Source organism: Momordica charantia (assembly GCF_013281855.1).
Source record: "Momordica charantia cultivar OHB3-1 chromosome 2 unlocalized genomic scaffold, Mcharantia_2.0 BLBB01000002.1, whole genome shotgun sequence".
Lineage (NCBI taxonomy): Eukaryota > Viridiplantae > Streptophyta > Magnoliopsida > Cucurbitales > Cucurbitaceae > Momordica > Momordica charantia.
The window spans coordinates 2,252,341-2,273,526 of record NW_028275160.1 but is presented as its reverse complement, the minus strand read 5'-3'; the positions used below and the strand labels follow the sequence as shown (position 1 = coordinate 2,273,526).

The 21,186-nt window shown below is 36.0% G+C and overlaps 1 protein-coding gene across 4 annotated transcripts; it reads left to right on the top strand.

Annotated features, from left to right (window-relative positions):
- Nucleotides 1-9,119: 9,119 nt before the first annotated feature.
- Nucleotides 9,120-14,915, top strand: LOC111011121 (Ring/U-Box superfamily protein). Of its 4 annotated transcripts, XM_088121249.1 has the most exons (9): nt 9,121-9,309; nt 9,944-10,151; nt 10,285-11,025; nt 11,345-11,463; nt 12,047-12,910; nt 12,998-13,301; nt 13,537-13,702; nt 14,119-14,224; nt 14,332-14,915. In XM_088121249.1, exons 3-9 carry the CDS (start codon nt 10,477-10,479, stop codon nt 14,444-14,446), a joined length of 2,223 nt encoding a protein of 740 aa, XP_087977375.1. In that variant the 5' UTR covers nt 9,121-9,309; nt 9,944-10,151; nt 10,285-10,476; the 3' UTR covers nt 14,447-14,915. The 4 variants fall into 4 exon arrangements, with proteins under 4 accessions (XP_022140447.1, XP_087977375.1, XP_022140449.1 ...); XM_022284755.2 differs by having other exon boundaries at nt 9,120-9,309; nt 9,944-11,025; XM_022284757.2 differs by having other exon boundaries at nt 9,944-11,025; nt 12,050-12,910.
- Nucleotides 14,916-21,186: the final 6,271 nt, after the last annotated feature.

Genomic DNA, 21,186 nt, shown 5'->3' with positions numbered 1-21,186 from the left:
TTGGGTTTCTACTTTCTAATCTATCCTCCTCTTTTGATTTGACAAACCTCTCAAATTCCCAACATCCTTTTCTTTTAATATAGAAAACCCAATAAAATAATTATGGGTGATTTAGAGCGGTAAGAGAGCATCCTAAATTCGTCATTTATTGAGTTGGTGAAAGTTCAATTTGAAAATAGAAATACCAACAACGTAGCATAAGTTTAACACTAGGTACGAATCTGAACTAGCATGCAACATCTTTAAAAGTTCATAATTCATTCTTCAGACACATCTATGCAATTTCTATGCTACCTTACTAAGATGATACTCAGTTCAGACTAAATTCTAACATAAGTTTTTGAGTGTGCGTGACCGAACACCATATTGATGCAAGACTCTAATACAATTTCAAGTTCCTAAATAATAAACTCTTTAACTAAGAATGAAAAAGAAGAGTAATTGACCACAAATGACATATCTCTATTCTCATTAGTTAATGTGATCAAAAGACGGGTATTTATATACTCAACTGTCAAATACAAAAACTTAAATAGCTTCCGTGTAATCAAATTAACAAAGTAAACAAGGGTAAAATATAATGACATTTAAACTTATCGAAACTAATAGACATCATTCTAAAAGTTTAAAAATCACAGGACTTATAATTCAACTTTAGATCATATGGGAGGTCACGATGTTATTGTACTCTTTCTTCCCCTTTATAAAATCCATGCATTGTCAAGTCTTGATTATTGATACTATAAGCTATAGGATACTCACTTTTTATCAACAAATTAAATGGAAACACACACAAATGAATTAGAACAAAGAAAAAAAAGAAAAAGAAAAAGAGATATGATATGATTAATATGAAAACAGGTGGCTTAAATGGCATGCATAAATAGTGGAATGCTCAATATTTTTTTCCTTTTTCAATAGGAATATCAAATTTATCAAATCAAAAGGAAATATATAGTATAAATGACTTGCCAACATCATTAACAATTAAGTACAATCATTCATGCTTTCACATTTCATATTTATAATTTTTAAATCATATATATATTTTTTAACCATAGAAAGTGTCAAAGCAGCCCCTAACCATCCAAAATTACTAGTATATTTAATTCTCACCTACTTTATTTGACGTTGGAAATAGGTCATAGATCGAGAAAAACAATAAAACCAATTAGCTCCGTTTACTTAAAAAAGAATTGAAGTGGAAAGAAATCTGAACGAATAAACCACCACTCAACCCAAAAGCTTAAGCTAACAGGTTGGGTAAATTTAATTCAAAAACATTTTTTTTCCAAATACAACATGTGGAGATGAGGATCGAACTCTCAACCTCATGATTGGAGATATATATCAATTACCATTAAAAAGAAATAATAAAAGTGTAAAACAACCTATTAAAGAATTATGAATATTGAAAGGGTACCACGTAACCGAACGAAAATGATATTGATGAAGATACATAGAGATAAAATTGGAGATGATTACAAAATTTTAATTAGATCCTATCATTTGACTACAATTTACTAAACACATAAAAAGAGTTATGATTTTCATTAATGCTAAACGTGGTATTTTAGTAGAAATAGTCAATCGAGTGGGTTAGATTTTCAAAAGAATCGATTTTAATATTGACCTTTCATTTTTCTCGAACTAATTCAAGATGATTTTGACCCCCTAACACACCTATAGCATATGCACACAAAAAAATGATGCAAATAATATCAATAATGAGATTAGCATTCAATTATATAATAATATTATTATTGGGAAGGAAAAAAAAAGAACACATTTTTGTTATTTTAATCCCTTGGCATTGGCAAGGAAAACCCACGTTGCTGAAAGAAACCCAGGGGTTGGTTCCTTAACTCATAATGCATCAACAAAACAGAAAAAAAGAAAATCAAAATTCAACAGTTGCGAAAAAAAAAAATAATAAATTAATAAATTAAATTTAAAAAAAAAGCCATAGAAAATGAGAGAAAAATGGTGGTTGGTTGGAGATAGTTGAGTTTGCTTGCTTTTTTCCTCTCACTTTGCTTCTTCCCACTCATTTCCTTAAACATCAAATTTTAGGTGAGAGAGATTAAAAAAATAATAATAAATAAAATGGTTGAGAGAAATTGAAGTTCCACTTTTAACAATTATCTTTCAATTCAAAATTGCACTTTTTTTTTTAATTATAGGAAAAAATAGGTCATGAGAGTCTATCTATGTTGTGTGACAAATTGCTATCATTTAAATTATCAGTGCAATTAGGTAGAAATGCAAAGAATGTTTTTTAGGAATATAATTAGGTCTTAATTAATGCCTTTAAACTTGGGTTAAAACCAAATTCAGCTTGCCAAATAAAAAATGTACACACTCTTCAATTCCAATAATTCACTCAATTAATTCCAAAGCCAATTTTTTTGCAGACCCTCTACCTTACCCCAATCATTCTCATTTTCCCATTGCTCAATGCTCACTTTAATAATTGAAACCCATTTTTATTATGCATTTAATCCTTTTTGGATCAAATCTCCACTTAGCTCTCAACATTCTCAGCAAACTAATATGACAACCCATTTATTTTCTTTCATCCTAATATTCACATTATTGAACGAGATCAAATCTCGGAAGAATGAGACGTTCATCTATTCTTTTATCGTAATTCAAAAAGTATATATAAAATACTTAAGATTTTGTAGTTCTCCTCTAATTCATCTTCTAAATTTATATAATTGAAAGACTGTATATGTAAAAAAGTTAGAATGTAAAATTTTGTCCCTTTGAAAGAAACTTTATTGCTTTGTCCTGCTAGGATGAGTGGCACTATTTTGAAGACAAATCGTCCTCTATCGGGTTACTATTGGGAATCTATAAACTTTAATTATTTTTGGGTCGAAGTAACATCAAAGTAGAAAGTTTTTAATACGTTTAAAAATTTCAAATTCAATGGATCATACTGATAGTTCATTTGTTAGGTGATCTCATGCTAATTTTTCATCCAAGGAAAAATATCAAGAACGAACGAGAATCACACGTTGAGATTTGATAAAAGTTGAATGGACACGCTGTTTTAAACTCGATAAAATATATAAAGCGAGCGATAAGGGGTGTTGTTAGAGTTGTCTAGAATTATAAAACAAGTGAATGATTTTGATTAGATTTGTCAGGGATGTACCTACTTAGCAATGTCCTCTTTTATCTTTTGATGAGTTAGCCTCCTCAAAGAGAAGCAAGATGTCTGATTGGCAAGTAAGAAGCTGGACATGAAGAAAAATTTGACGTTTAATGGGCCTAATTGGGGGGCACCTACCCTTAAAAAGGGTACCCTACAAACTTTGTCAAACAAATCAACAGTGTTCTGTGCCTTTTCTTAACCACATATTAATATCTCAACCTACTCATTAAATCCTTTAATCAAACTATAAGATACCAAAATCTAATACCAAATCAAGTAGTTTATAAAGTGCTCAAATCCAGCTTCAAAAGTATTCTACACAGACACAAAAATATCAATACCTAAAACATTATTAGTCATATATATGTAGCTACAAAATCTTAAAAGATTAATAGCATGTATAAATAATTGTGTTATAAACCATCGTGGATGATTCATTGGTCTGAAGAAGCTAGGGTTAATTGAGATGGAATGAGTTCACCTACCTTCAACTCCAAAAATTTATAAATCCGATAATGTCCGGTTATTTTTCCTTTTAAAGAATACGATATTTCAGATGTGAAGGTGAAGATTTGAATTTTCGACTTATAGAGAAGGTTATTGATACCCTAAACGTTGAAATATGTTCAAATTGATACTATTATTTTCTTAGGAAAAACAGAAAAAGTAAGATGTGGGATTTAATTAGTTTGTAGACCCATAAGAATTTAACCATTTGTGGGTGGGGGTATTTGGATAAGAATCATAAATAAAAGGCAAACCCATATGGGCACAATGTGAAGAGAGGACAAACAAGGTCCATATTATTATCAATGAAGAAGAAGATTGAAAGACAGGTAACCTAACACACACACTCAAATAAGTGTTTTTTTGCTACCAAGTAAAACTTTTCTATCTCCATGCCATTGTCTCATTCTTTCTAGCCACTTCTTTTCCCCCACAACATCTTTGTTCTTTTGTAAATTGTCATGTCCCTTTGTCAATAATTTTTCATTAATTATTAACCCAATATAATAACATTAAATTTTTAGTGGCGGGGAGTAAAAGTTCGACACGAGAAAATGTCGTTATAGTGATATTTGAATAAATCATGGGTGCAATCTTGTGTTGTATTATAGTACGAGTGTCATCTCTGTAGATATATTATAATATAAAACATCATATCACGAACGTAATAATTAAAATATTATATAAATTCGTGGATTGAAAAGGTAGTTGATACAAAGTTAAGAAAATATATTCTTAATTCAAATGGAATTCTTATCCTCAATTCTTTTCCAACCTCATTCGTGTGGTTGATCTACAATTCGATTAAGATGTCGTGTCAGCCTACATAAAAACTTTTGCACACACCGACAAAGATGGAATTTAACTGAGAATGCAAATAAAGTCTCATGTTGCAATTGATTAGAGAAATGAAAGGTTCATCATATATATATATACACACACACATACATATATATACATACATATATATATATTTTTTGAATGAAACAAAAAACAAAATCATGACAGATCTATGTCTAAAGTAGACAATATATCATACGATTGTGAAAATGCAGAGGGTCCATTTTTGTTAACGAACACGTGTCATGTACATGGATACATCTAAATTAAAGAACATATGAAATTATTTGTTGGAATCAAACGTGACCACATAACAATCCATATGGAAGGAGTCAATTAGTGCTAATTTGGGGTATGTGTTGAGATTCTTTTGTTTGTCCTCCGTTATGAACATGGTCATAATCTCATGATCCATCAATCAGATCAGCCAATAATGGTACATGAAAAGAACACACATAAAGATTGTGGTTTTAATGTTTTGGACACATCTCTAATCCCGAGAAAATTAGGTTTAAATCTTATTACAATCTTTAGACTTTGTAATTTTGCTAAAAAAGTGATTAATATAAAACTAACTCGGGTGTAAAAGCTTTCAAATAGGATTTTATGTGAATTTTAAGATTAAATCTAAGGATATTTCAAAGTTTAGAGACCTAAACCAAATAGATTTATGAATTCAAAGGTCAAAATGGTTAATTATTGTCTTAGTATATATGACGGCCAATCTCATAATTGTTAGACGATTATCCATAGTTAAAACTATTATTTCACACTATAAAGATTTATGCAAAATCAATTGACAATTAGAGAAATAGTTCATGTATCTTATAAACTTTGTTAGGTCGTCTCATATTTTTCACGTGGGATCCTTAACAACCACTGATATTATTATTGGAACAATTTAATTAACTAACAATTTAGCGTGATTGATTTTATTTTGGTGTGAAGAATGAACGTCTCAAGAGGCATATACAAGTTATAATGTTCAAGTTAGTAATACTCGAAGTGTTTTCTAGACGAGCAATCAATCCTGCATTCTTAGATATGAAGACGACTTTCCATTTATACTAGAACAACTGAGACTGCAATAGTGGAATGACAGTTGATAGAGGTTTATTTCATAACACCTCGGCTTGACCGTTGTGAGGTAATGTTGTGGTCCAAGATCTTTTTTCTCGGATACCCTCAATTATCTCCTCTCGATAACATGAGTTGTTGCTTTATTGCTATCCAATCTTTTTTTTTTCAAGAGAATATAACAAATATGAGGGTGAAGGATTGAATCTCCGACTTTAAGGAAAGAGTAAGATGCTTTAGTCGCTAAGATACACCAAAAACATTTAAATCAATTCCCCCTTTCCAATTACTTGATTGTTAATTGTTATTATTTTTTCTTTTTTGAAAAAAAGTTAGAGACTTAAATAATTAATGTAATTTATTATAATTTATAAACAAAACACGGCGCAGTTGTAAAAAGTGATAAAATGAATTAGAAAATAAAAATATATATTATATATGGGAGTGATTTCATGAAGTGGGGTCGACAATATATTTATGGAGGAAAACAGAAAGGGAAGTGGAAAGTCGCAAATAATTAATATTGAAGCAAAACTTAGAATATTTTTAATTGGGGATTAGAGTAATTAAACTAGTCAAGAGGGGTTGTACTCCAAGAAAAAAAAAACTAGTCAAGAGAGGAAAAGTTAGGTTTGAAGGAAAAAAAAAAGTAATTCCATCGCTTAAAAAATTATCATTGGTCCTCTTAAAAAAAAAAAAAAACTATCATTGGGCAATTTTTTTTTTAAATTAATAAACCAGAACCCCAATTATGAACTTTTGGTAGCAGCCATTATTTTATTAGACAGCTTTTGGCTAAACTTAGGATAAGATATTAATTATGAATTTGTTCATAGATTTCATGCACTATATATCATATGCTCCTCTTTCTTGGAAAAGTTGATTTTATTTGTTTTAGGGTTTTTGGTGGGGCTGTGACATGAGTTTACTTACAATGTTTCTTTATACATATATATTATATATCAATGTTCTTTTGTTTTGCTTTTGGTGGAGTGTTGAATGAGTAAAGGGAGATTGTATGTTTTGGTGGGAAATGAGTTTACAATAAAATAAAAATAAAGTTTGAATACTATTTTGTTTGGTGTATATTTTCAATTTTGGTTTACTTTGGTCCACGTACTTTCAAAACGTTCATTTTGATCTTTGTATTTTTAGTTTTTATTTGTTATAGTCATGTACTTTCGAAATTTGTATGTGATCCTTATAAGTGACCATTTTCGTCATTTCAATCTCATTTTTATCTTATTTTCTTCTATCGCAATTTTAGCAGGACACTTCACTCATTATATTTTTTAAAATGTAGTCATAAATTTGTATTAAAAAAGCTTCCAAAATTTTTATTGAAATTTAACAAATAGAAACCAAAATGGTCGTCACTTTCTAAAAGTATATGAAGAAAACAAATATTTTGAAAGTATAAGAATTAAAATGATCATTTTAAAAATATAATAACAAAAATATGAATCAAAACCTAAAACGTACGGATAAAAATAGTATTTAAACATATCCCCTAAGAGATGATACAGTGTAAGCGCTTGGAACTTTAAGGTACCACATATCTTGAAGTTTCAAGTTCGAGTCTTATGTTGGTCGTAGTGTTACCCAACTTTAATGACAGTTTTGTCCACAGCATCGATATTTGGAAATAAAAAAAAAGTATTTAAACCTAAAAATATAATAAATTTATGGGGGGCAAAGGGCAGTTTTGTAGATTACAATCCTGTAGTGGAGAAATTAGTGCAAAGAGTTTGAAAAACAACAGACAATAAAAGGGCAATTGATTTTGACCCAAAGTTTAAGGGGAGTGAATGTGATCACATTATATATAAGTCATTATTAGTGGTTTAAATGATAAAATCCTTGTTACTATGCTACCCATTATTTATTTCGTTTAATAGTGGCCGTCTAATTTTTCTCAATTCGATTAATTTAACTTAATTTATATTCAACCATCAATATCTCATGATTGTTTATTATCGATTCAAAAATTATTTCATGAATTTTCTTTTATTGAACTTAATCCATCAAAATTTTTAAACATTGAAGTAGTATAAGTTATACTGTCCAGAAATTACAAAATTTTCATAATATTAAGATATATAATAAATGAATGGCTGAAATTTATAATAAACAAATTTACTTGCTTAAAAAAAGAAAAATAAAAAACCCAATCAATATATAGGTTGGAGTTGCTCATCGGTATTTCATTTCTAGTTAGATGGAACTATCTTTAAGGAAAATAAGGCAGGAGCTTTCTAATAATTAGTCCGACTTATCAATTTGAATATAATTCAGACTATATGTGATCAAAAAGCCGTGAGTTCAAATACCAACCCACGCATGTTGTAAAAAAAAAAGAACCCGAATTTTTTATCTCTATTTTATCTAGTTTAAGTACTATTTTGGTCTATATGGTTCATTTTAATTCATCTACACGACTACAAATATTTTTTTTATTTAGTCTTTATTCTTTTAATTTTTGTTGTTGTAGTCTTGTATTTTCAATATCCGTAAGATTTTAACACAAATTTTAAATCCAACAGAAATAGATTAATACAAAATTATGATTATATTTAAATAATTTATTAGCTATAGTGGTTTATTGAAAATTGTGATATAAAAATATGAGATTTCAAGGGGAAAAAAAAACCCAAAATGGTCAATGAAAAAAAAAAAAGAAATTTGAGGCATAATGATAGGGCCAAAATTATAGAGAGAATGAAGAAACAATACAAGAAAATGATAACCCTAATTGTACCAACGAAAAAGGGAGAATTCAATGACCATCCGACAAATCAAAAAAGGACAAAATGGCTATAGCTAGTTTCAATATGCCACTTGCTCAATTATGGCGCTAACATTTTATTTTCAACTCAAATATTTCTTTGACAAATCAAAATACTCAGTCCCAACAAAATTAATAATAATAAATATAAAAAAAAAGATAAAATGTAAAAGTAAAGCTTGACCTAATTTAGGTGGGAGAGATTCATATCCTTGAACCCCAATTTTCTGGCTTTTTTTTCTTTTTCAAAATTAAATAAATTCAGCTACATAATTAAAACCCCAACTAACATGGCAATGGATATGCTCTGCCACTACTACTCTACTCTCCAAATAATCATGCACATTTATATATTTATATTTATATGTTATATGATTTTGATTTGGGCATTAAATTTCTTGAAGCTTCCCATGTGATATAGCCTTTCATGACTTCATTTCAAGAAAATGATTTTCGAAAATTATTCAGGCATATTATATGATTAATAAATAAATAATAATAACAAAATAGCGTGTGTGACTATACTACCGACAACCATTCGAAACCGGAACGACGTGTCGGACAGCGGTTGGGATTTTTTTTTTCTTCCTTTAAATTTCTATTTATTTACTTTCAAGTTTAATTCGGAGAATCGGAATCGGAACGTTTCGGGAAAAATTGACCTGGAAGAGAGGGACACGTGCCACGTGGTACGGTGGTGCGGCATCTCCCTAAATATTATAGACGTTAGAGTTACGGCAAAATTTCTGGGTAAGAGGCATGAAACGGTGACGTCTCGTGGTTTAATATTCAGAAGTCGCCGCTCTTTCCTCTCTCTCTCTCTCGTTTCTCTCTCTTCTCCCAAAAATTCTCTCTCCATCTCTGTCTCTCTGTAACTTTCTATACAGCTTTGATTTCGTTTCCTTTACTTGGAAACCACACGCAGAGGGCTTCATTGGTACGTTTTTTTGCTTCTTCTCTTTTTGGATATCACTTCTTTTGAGATCAGTTGAAACCGTGAGTTGTAGTTTTCGAATCGATTACATATGGCACCCTTGCGTTTCTAAGCAGCGGTTTGTCGTTCGGTTTGTTGATCTCCGCGTGGCTTGTGATTTCGCTTCTTTGGGTGGTTCGTGGAATTTAATTTGGATGTTCCATTTTTGTTGTTGTTTTGTATTGCCCGGGAGGCGGGGGAAAATGAATGTAACGGAATGTTCGAATCTTCTGATTTTGATAATTGAATCGGAAGAAATGGAGTTGACTGATGGGCGGCGTTGTAGTAGGATTTGTGTTTTTGGAGAGCCGTTTGTTTGAGTCCCTTATTGCTGGGAATTTTGGGTGTCAAATACCGCGTTCTGTTTATTTATTCTTTGCAATTGCCTGGAAAATTTTTAGAGCAGTGATAGATTGATTAGACTTTTGGTTTCGGTTGTTTGGGTTTTGAATTTACCAAAATGTTATCTAGTTCGTTGTCTCTCTGTGGTATTCAGTTGTGGCCGTGTCTTATCTGCTCTGAGCCATAAAGCTTTATAATATCTCGTTGAGTGTGAACAATAAAAAATAGTAACGAACCTCTCTGGTTTTTGATGCAGCGAATTCATGGAAGCAATGTACAGACGATGAGTTTTCTCAAGGTTGGTGGATTCAATGCCAGAGGATATCTACGATAGAACTGTATTTTCAAAATTTTCTTCTCATATAGAGATTGGGAAGGATGACAGTGCAGTTGTTCAAAAAGATGAGGGACATGAGGATAATCAATCCACGTATACAACGAGCCTGATCCTTAACTTCTAATAAGTTCGTGCATATTTATGCGTTTTCAGTGACGGATTGAAAGACTAAATTAATAGTTTATTGAAAAATGGCCATTGCTGGTCTACATAATGTCTCTGTTCTTGATTCTTCATTTATTAGAGACTCTCAATCTCAGGCATCAAGGCAGTTAGGAAATGAAAGTAGCATAAGCACCCGGGCATCCTCTCTTCTACGGATATGGAGAGGACTTGAGGATGATCAAGTGGTGAGAGGCACGCAAGAGAGGGTTAGTCAAAGATCTACTGATCTCTCAAGAACAGATGCACCTGAAGGGCAAAGTACTGAACGGGGGGATGATTCTGAGAATATGGGGATGAATATTAATGAGACTGATATCGACACATGGTCTGATGTTCAAACTGCTTCACAAAATGAAGATGAGGACTCTGGAAATTTTAATGATGAGAATTCTTGTGAATTTGGAGTAGTTCAGAGGGAGAGAGTTAGGCAAATTTTTAGAGAATGGATGAACAGTGGCGTGGGGGAACATACACCTAATGTTTCCCAAACGAATAATGGCTCAAGGGCAGAGTGGCTTGGTGAAACCGAACAGGAGAGGGTGCGGATGATAAGGGAGTGGGTGCAAAAGAATAGCCAGCAGAGAGGCGCTCATGGTGGAAATGGGGAAGTCCAAACTGCCGAGATTGGTGCTCAAATTGCACAAATTTGTGATGGATTGGTCGGAAATCAGAATGAAGGCCGGATCCAGCGTACTCGGAGAGGTATTCGCAGGTTATGTGGCAGACAAGCTCTCCTTGATATGGTTAAGAAGGCTGAGAGAGAAAGACAAAGAGAAATTCAAGTATTATTAGAGCATCAAGCTGTATCAGGCTTTGCTCATCGCAATCGCATTCAGGTTAGTCAAGTCCTCTTTTTCTTCATTGTTCTAATTCCGATTGGTTTGACTTCTTTTGCGTCTATTGGACATTTTTTTCCTTCCTTTCTTTCTCAATGGTGACAAAAAGGCCATTTTCTATGCTGTATCTTGTCTCTAAATCTGTCATCTTATAATAAAGTTCCTAATTATTCACGAGTTTAACATGTTCATTGGAGTTGAAGCAAACTCAATATATGCTTCTCTGTTAGTTGTGAGAAATGGACTTTTTTTCTATGCTGTCTTTCAGTGCTCATAATTATTAACATTAAATATTCAATCATGGGATATTATTTTGCAGTCATTGCTCAAAAGTAGATTCTTACGAAATGATAGATTGACTGCGAACGCGAGATCTGTATCTGTTGCAGAATCCGAATTAGGTCTTTTAAGGCAAAGACATACAGTCTCTGGTTTGAGGTACTTCTGACACTTTATGCCTACTTTTTATGCATCTGTCTTTCATTTCATGGTGATAATTTTCCACTTTTGATTACTGAAGTTCTGTTTCTGAATTAATGTTAACACTGTTGAACATTGTTTATTTTCCTGGATAAACTGAATTCAATGGGAGTTATAGTCAAAGAAGTACAAATCAAAGCACTGGGCATTGTGTTATAGGGACGGGTCATTAGATTCAAGCAAGAGGTCTTAGGTCCAAAATTCCTCAGGGCTATCTGCTTGAAATACTTACATACTTTGATTTGGAATTGGAGCTACAAAACGTTGTTAGGTTGATCTATAGTAAGCTACTATGAAGTTTGTGTAAATATAAAAGGTCAGAATTTCTGACTTTTACAAAAAGTCTAAGGAAGCAAAGACTTCCTAATTCACCTGATTCAGAATAAGAGTCGTGTATTGTTTGCTTCAGTGTCAACCTTGAATTGTCCCGACTGTTTCTCAAATTTAAGTTTACTGGAAACCCAGCCTGTCTGTCCATCCTATAATGCTGTAAAATCTATCTATTTCTACCATGGCAATGATATTGTGACTTTCTTTGAAGTAGGGAAGGATTCTTCTCCAGATTGGACAGTTCTGTTCAAGATCAATCAAGTAGCCGGCATTCTGACACCACCTATAACAGTGATGATGGTGACTCTCTAACCGAGCTGAATCATACAAGGAGTTTTGAGGTCCTAGATGATCTTCATGAGCATTCTGGGCTCAATAACGTGGAAAGTCATAACGAAGGCTCTTATAGCAATGTTCCGACTGATGGTAGATCTGATTTAGAGGGAAGTACTGCTGAAGGTAGGGAAGAATCTGTTCATATGGTAGAAACTTCACAAGAACAGGTTGCTGAGAGTGGTTTAGCCGGGCAAATGGTGGGTGTCGACTTTATGGAGACGAGAGATGATTCTGGACAAAGTATGAGAAGAATTTTGCAAGAAACTGCCGCAAATATTTTATACCGTGAAATTCCACAAGTGGATGCTGAGGATCATTCTAATGTACCAGATGTTGAACCTTCCATTCAACATGCTTACACTCATGAAAATGTTGATATTGGATTATTATTAGCTCATTCAGGAAGTTTTCAAGACGATCTTGAAAATATAGACCCACGGGAATCTACTTCTCACGAGGAACTGAGTGAGGAACTAGGGATGGGAGGTGAGCCAAATGATCGGCAAGACTTTGTTTTTCAACATAATGGGTGGGAAAATAGTACTGAAGAAGATATAAATGAAACTCAGTTGGAAAGCATTGCTACCACTTGGTCTGGAGAATTCTTGAGTACGGCATATAGAGGAGATATTCATCTGCAAAATGCCCCTGAAGCTACGTCCAGCCGAAGGTTGGAGACCTTTTATTTTCCTGAAGATGATAACGTGCATAGTGGGGAAATCAGAGAACTTTTAAACAGGTATAAATAATTTTATTCTGACAACATGCCCTGCTTCAGACCTTTCTAAATGATGAATAGACATGTGACCAATTTTTTATTATACAGGAGAAGTGTTTCTACTCTTCTCAGCAGTGGTTTCCGGGAAAGTCTTGACCAGTTGATACAATCTTACATAGATAGGCAAGGTCAGAGTACCAGTAACAGGGATCTTGACGAGATGTTGCCCCCTTACACATCTGCAGAACAAGAGCAAGAGCATGACAGGCAGAGTGAAGGTCAAGCAGCCTCTGTTGAGAGTCGTTCACCTGCTTTGCCACTGCCACCTACATTGCCCTCTCGGCAACTTTGGGATCATGAGTTGAGTAATGATAGCTGGTCACGGGGTGATTTCCGTCAGCAATTTGGAGCTGTATGTCTCATCATTGTTCCTTTATCATCCTTTTAGGTGAAGTTAGTAAGATAAAAGTAAATTAAAAAAAAAAAAAAGAAGTTAAATATGCAAACGTAAATGGTAAACCACTGATGAATGGTGATTTATAATTTTATAAGAATCACGCAGTTATGTTTGTTTTAGGTGAAATTAGTAATTATTGTCGGATATCGTTATTACTTTTTTAATTTAATTTTGTTATTGATTTTTACAGGATTGGGAAATCGTTAACGATTTGAGGATTGACATGTCTAGGCTGCAACAGAGAATGAGCAACCTACAGAGAATGTTGGAGGCATGCATGGATATGCAACTCGAGCTGCAGCGCTCAATTAAGCAAGAAGTTTCTTCTGCATTGAACCGAGCAGCTGGTTCAGAAGGTTTGTGTTCATTCTCAATATAACTAATAGCTCAGACTTTACTATCTAAATATTTAATCTTTTTCTTTTGTTTTTATAACCAAAAGCAACCGGATTCTATTATATCATTTAGATTTGGTCAGTTAATTAGCTGTCTCTATGGAAATAATAGGAAAAAAAAAGGATATCTTAGTAGTGATTTGCAGAACTGACATTCCTTAAGCTTAGTGATTCAGTAGTTTCTGTGTCTCTTGTTGTATGGATATTATGTTTTCCCTAAACTATCTGTCAAGCTAGCAATAAACTTTGATTAGAATGTTGTGGTACACATTACTCAAATGATATTTAGCGTGGGAGGGAATGTGATATTCCTTAATTATAGTCACTTGGGAGATCATTTTCACATCTCATTCAACTTGCATATAATGCCCCTGCAGATATTTTCGAAGACAGTTTGCCAGATGATGAACCCAAATGGGACCGAGTAAGGAAAGGAATTTGTTGCATGTGCTGCAATAACCATATTGATGCTTTGTTGTACAGGTAATTCTGGAAAATTTCCAGATTGTTTTTTTGTGCTTCTTTTTCTTTTTGGTCCCAACTCCAAGTGTAAATAACTTTTTATTTTCTCTCCTTCACAAACATGGTAGATGTGGCCACATGTGCACATGTTCAAAATGTGCTAATGAGTTGGTGGAGGGAAGAGGAAAGTGTCCGATGTGTCGTGCGCCCATTCTAGAGGTGATTCGCGCTTACTCCCTATGACGACTTAGATGACAATAAAGAAGAATGAGATTACAAGAGATTATTCATCTTCATCCTCTTGTTCCATCCAGGTGCCTGCCCTTATTGATTCTTCTCATCCTGATTTCTATACATATAAAGATCATTGTATGGTGATGGACGATTGAAATAATATAGTAATCTCTATTATTGATTAATCTGACCAGAATAAATATGTTGATGAGTGGATTCAGAAACCTTATTTTGGGGAAATTTTGAGAATTTAGGAGTGCTTCTAATTTGTCATTTCCATTGTTCAAACTTGATGAAGCTTACTTTTCTGACTCCACACCCAAGACAGACTCCACAAGAGAGAGCCTCCTTTTTCTTCTTTTCTCTTCTTCCTGAAGAGTTGTGAATATATATTTCCTTCAAGGAAAAAAAAACGACTGATTGTAACTGAGAGATTGGAAAATTTGTCCTCTAAACAAGCTAGAGTTATTCATCTTTATGCCGTGTGTTTTAATGATGGGAGGCTTTTGCACGATTATCTTGTAAATGAAAGCTCAGGTCTGCCTGATACATGGGGCCTAGTTTGCAAATTTAGGTATAGATTTTTTCTTTTTATTGGGTGTTTAGCTGTGGGTTAGTGTTGTGAAATTAAGTTTGTGTTTGGTATGTAAATTTGCTTATCTTGTTGATCTTATGAGCTATACAAATCCATGATCAATTGGAAAGTCTACATTTTTAGACTAGGAACTCAGTTGCATCCTCTAACTCTAATCTTGTAATTTTTTACAAATCTAACATTACAACGCCTTTAAATTCATTCGTTAAATTAACATGTCTAACTCAAATTTCAATAATCCTCATCCCACATTAGAACATTTTTCTAATGACGAGTACTACTACCTTACAATTGTCCTCTGATTGAGATGAATTCTTTGATGAGATAAGGCACCTCTATCGACATATAGATAAAAGTAATTTGTATTCATTATTACTAAAGGAATACTCACTATTTCTAGATAGTTCGTGATAATCATCATTTAAAAGACAAAAGATTGATTGATGCTCTACGTATAATTCAAAACTCATCTCATCGCTACTGAGTTCTTTCAATTGATTTATAACGTCTCCATCACTCTTCATTTGTAGAATCCATACCACATAATTTCTCCCAACTAGTATATCAAATATTTTTCACAATATCTATTGCTTCACAGTAAGACCATATATCCAGGTCAAAAACATGGATTAAATCCATCTTTCTATTTTCATATCTCGTATTAAGATCACATAATTTAAACTATGTTTCATAGAAATTTCAGAGTCCAACATATACGTTCATTATGGTAGGAAGTATAAGGAGATGGACAAATTACAAAACTTGTATTTAGAAAATTTTGAGAGGGTAGGTATATTTTAGGTGGAGAAAAGAAAATGACAAGAACAGTGACTTAATCACTGCACTAAGATGCTGAGAAAATGTTTAAAGAAATTTAAATGTGGAAAAGAAAATATGGGATCATATCAGATCTACTTTTAGTTTTCACAATATCTCACTTGAAAGACAACCATTACAATAAATGAAGTGAAATTTGTTACAATCTCTTAGTAAAATCCAATAATAAGACGAGTCCCATCCCATCGTATTAATCCTTTCTTTTTAAGATTGGGCCATTCCCTCTGTCAAATCTCCCTTTCTTTTTGTCTTTGCAAATTGCAATGCATTTAATAGAAGAATTCCTTGAAATAATCCCATCTTTTATTTAATTATTATAAATAAATACCTTATCCACTGCAAAACCCAAATCGCCCTCCAATGGCTAAACCATACTTTTTTTGTATGTGGTGTGTTGTGATATTTCTTTCTTCTATTTTTGAGTTGGGAAATGCCATAACTCAGAAATCCCAAGATGGAACTCAAGAGTGGGGTTACGTTCAAGTCAGACCCAGTAAGCCAATTTCTTCACAATTCCATTAATTCCAATCCTTAAACATAATAACATTATTTATTTATTTATTTATTTAGTTTTTCTTTTTTTTTATTGGAATTGTGTTGTTCAGAAGCCCATATGTTCTGGTGGCATTACAGAAGCCCTTTTAAAGTCAACCAGGCCTCCAAGCCGTGGCCTACCATTCTCTGGTTACAGGGCGGACCGGTGGGCGGTTTTTTCCTTCTTAATTTTAAATTTAATATGTATTTTTAATTATTATTATTATTATAATAATTTGGATGGAAAAACAGGGCCAATCGGGAGTTGGGATAGGGAACTTTGTAGAAATAGGGCCACTGGACACCAATTTGAAGCCAAGAAACTCCACTTGGTTGCGGAAAGCTGACCTCTTATTTGTGGTAAACTCCACTTCCACTAATTTATTATTATTTTCATTATTGAATTTTAATGTGCCTTTTAAATTAAAAAATACAAAATAAGATAATCCGGTTGGAACAGGATACAGCTATGTGTAGGATACGGGAGAATTTGCAAAGGGCGACGGGGATGGGGCTGCCGACATGACGACTTTGCTGGCGGAGGTCTCGAACGACATTGTCGACCTACAAAACAGTCCTCGATACATAATCGGGGAGTCTTATGGGGGCAAATTCGCTGTCACTTCTGCACTTTCCCTCCTTCATGCCATTCAAGACGACAAATTAAAACTTAACCTCAAAGGTATGCTTCTTCATTGATTAATTTTGTATAATCGAAAATTAAACATACACATTTATTATTATTATTTTAATTCGGACACAAATAAAACTATATATAAAAAAAAAGTATTTGAATGTGTTATGGAGAACGAAAATGACCCAAAACGAGACAAGAAGTTGAAGTCTGATTGGGGAAGACCGGCCTGGGACATAACAGGCCGGCCAAAAGAGTGACCTAACGCCGGGGCAGAGAACGAGGAAAGCGACCAGAGGGAAGCCCACTGAGCCACGAAGGGCTCGGCCCCGACCCGGTGCTCGGCCCCGACCCGGGACTCGGCCCCGACCCGGGGCTCGGTCCCGAGCCGTGCTCAGCCCACGGCCCAGCCAGTGATCCCCCGTCTTCGATCGACGATGTCGCCCAGGCCCTGCAACGGTGAATTAGGGTTAGCTACGGAAGATTCTGGAACAACTTCACGCTATAAGTATTGATCCAACCTTAGAGGTATGGGGGGAAGAGAGTTGACTACATTTACGTTATTCTCTTGCTAACTTAAGCATCGGAGCCCGTGTGACTAGAGTCACACCGGTTTAGCTCGATGTGATTTTGCAGGTACTAGTCCCGGATCAACAAGTTTGGTGGATGCGAGGTAGTGAGCCGGAGGACCGAAATCCACGCATCAACAATTGGCGCCGTCTGTGGGGACGATACAACAAAACGAGTTTCGTCGAAGTAAAATCCCGATCTGAGGTGAAATTTCGATCCAAGGCGTGTAGGGTGCAGTGGCCGACCATTCAGGCGAGGTAGGACGAAGCCCTGATCATCGACTTGGTCCGAAAGCGACATGAATCCTGATGAGAGCCATCGGTGCTTCGAAGAGAAGAGCCTTAAAGAAGCGGCTGATCACTTAGATGAGGCAAGACCGAGCCCTGATCGTCAACTTAATCCGACCACCCTTGACGGGGGAGAACCAGTGTCGGGCCTGAATAAAGCGACAGACCTCTCGGGAAAGGCGAGGCCGAGCCCTGGTTATCGACTTAATCCGACCACCCTTGATAAGGGAGAACCAGTGGCGGGCCTGATTAAAGCGACAGATCTTTCGGGAGAGGCAAGGCCGAGCCCTGGTCATCGACTTAATTCGACCACCCTTGACAGGGGAGAACCGGCTGAAGAGGTAGAATTTGTCCCTCTGACAGCCGAAGATCGACGGGTCAACATCGGAACCAAGTTGGGGAGTGAGGAAAGAGAAAGCCTTATAAACTTTCTCAGAAGCAACGCTGATGTGTTCGCATGGTCACCGGAGGACATGCCGGGAATCGACCGAGGAGTTATGGTACATCGACTCAACGTCGACGAGAGCTGTAAGCCAGTGAAACAGAAGCGTCGCGCGTTCAACCAAGAAAGGAACGAGATTGTAGCTGAACAAGTGGATGAGCTACTGAAAACAGGCTTCATTCGGGAAGTACATTATCCCCAGTGGATATCCAACGTGGTGCTGGTAAAGAAGCCAAACGGCAAATGGAGAATGTGCATCGACTTTACGGATCTAAATAAGGTTTGTCCAAAGGATTCTTTTCCTTTGCCTCGAATAGATCAACTGGTTGATGCCACTGCAGGACATGAAAGATTGAGTTTCATGGATGCCTACTCTGGATATAATCAAATCAAGATGCATGTACCGGATCGGGAGAAAACTTCTTTTGTCACGAGTCGAGGCTTGTATTGCTACACCGTGATGCCGTTTGGACTAAAGAATGCAGGTGCAACCTACCAACGAATGGTGAATCGGATGTTTGCAGCCTTAATCGGTAAAAATATGGAAGTCTACGTAGACGACATGCTGGTAAAGAGTAGAAAGAACGAGCGACACGAGGAGGATTTGGCAGAAGCGTTCGACATCTTGCGAAAGTACAAGATGAAGTTGAATCCCACCAAATGAACGTTTGGAGTGACCTCAGGCAAGTTCCTGGGATTTTTAGTGCACCAAAGGGGAATCGAAGCCAATCCAGATAAGTTCACAGCTATTCTGGAGATGGATCCACCTAAAACTCTAAAGCAGCTGCAGGGACTCAATGGAAGGATAGCAGCACTCAACAGATTCGTTAGCCGTTCCACTGACAAGTGCCTACCATTCTTCAAAATCTTAAGGAAGAAAGGACAATTTGAATGGACGGAAGAGTGCGAGGCTGCCTTTAAGGAGCTGAAACAGTACCTACGGGCAGCTCCACTCCTCGCAAAGCCGATCGTGGGTGATGAGCTCTACTTATACTTAGTTGTATCCAGCACTGCTGTGAGTTCCGCGTTAATAAAGGAAGAAGATGGACCACAATCCCCAATTTACTACACAAGCAAAGCAACGGTAGATGCAGAACTTAGATACCCACCAATGGAGAAGTTGGCATTGGCACTGGTCACTTCAGCTCGGAGACTACGCCCGTATTTCCAAGCTCACAAAATAATGGTCCTCACCAACTTTCCCTTACGATAGATCTTACAAAAGCCAGACACTTCTGGACGACTGGTAAAGTGGGCTGTAGAGCTCAGCGAGTACGACATTCACTATAAGCCAAGAACTGCCATGAAAGGGCAGGTTGTGGCAGACTTCATAGCGGGGCAGGACTCCTACTAATCTCTCCAGATAAAGAAAGATTCGAATATGCGCTGCGATTCAACTTTCATGCATCCAACAACGAAGCCGAGTACGAAACTCTACTAGCAGGACTAAAAGTGGCCAGGTACGTTGGGGTCAGGAACATACTAATACTTAGTGATTCACAGCTGATTGTGGGTCAGGTGAAAGAGGAGTTCCAGGCTAGAGAACCGCGAATGGCGAAATACCTTTCACAGGTAAGAAACCAGCTCGACCAGTTCTCAAAATATGAGATTCGACAAATTCCACGTGCTCAAAACGTCAACGCCGATGCGTTAGCTCGACTAGCTGCGGCTTATGAAACCGACTTAGGCAGAACTGTACCGGTCGAGATTCTACCCGAGCCAAGCATAGAAGCTCAAGAAGCCATGGATATCGACAATCAAGGGCAACCAGAAGAAAACTGGAAGAGCCCTTTGATCAAATATTTGAAAGATGGGATCCTGCCTACTGAAAAGATAGAGGCCCAGCAGCTACAACGACGAGCGGCCAGATATGTGCTTAAAGACGACAATCTGTACAAAAGAGGCTACTCGTTGCCGCTTTTAAAATGTCTAACGCCCGATGAAGTCGACTACGTCATAAGAGAGATACATGAGGGTGTTTGTGGGAGCCATTATGGAGCACGATCCCTAAGTCACAAAATAATTCGACAAGGGTACTACTGGCCGACCATGCTGAATGACACGAAGCAATTCACCAAAAAATGCGACAAATGCCAACGGTTTGCAACCGTACCTAGACAACCGCCAGAGCCTCTGACAAGCATAATGAGTCCTTGGCCCTTTTCTCAGTGGGGAATAGACCTTATAGGGCCTCTCTCACTAGGAAAGGACCAGACCAAATTTGCAGTAGTGGCAGTCGACTATTTTACTAAGTGGGCCGAAGCCAAAGCCCTAGCGACAATTACAGAGAAAAAGGTCACCGACTTCATCTGGAAGAACATAATTTGCCGCTTCGGAATACCCTACGCCATTATCAGTGATAATGGGAAGCAGTTCGACAATGCTGCCTTTCGAGAATTTTGCAGGGAGTTGGGCATTAAGCACATATGTTCCTCGCCAGCACATCCGCAGGCTAATAGGCAGGTTGAAGCAGTCAACAAAATTATCAAAAGAACTCTGAAGACCAGATTAGAAAAGCTCAAAGGATTGTGGGCAGAGGAACTTCCCAACGCATTATGGGCATACAGAACGACACCTTGTACTTCGACAGGAGAAACGCCATTTTCATTATCATTTGGCTCTGAGGCGGTAGTGCCAGTCGAGATCGGACTCCCTTCCCCAAGGGTAGAGCAGTTCACTCTACTTGACAACAACGAATCCGTAAAGCTCAACCTCGACCTATTAGAAGAACATCGAGAAACAGCACGACTACGAACGGCTGAATACAAAAATCGAATAGCTCGATACTACAACTCGAAGGTCAAGCAACGTGACTTTAGAGAAGGTGATCTGGTGTTAAGAAAGGTTATG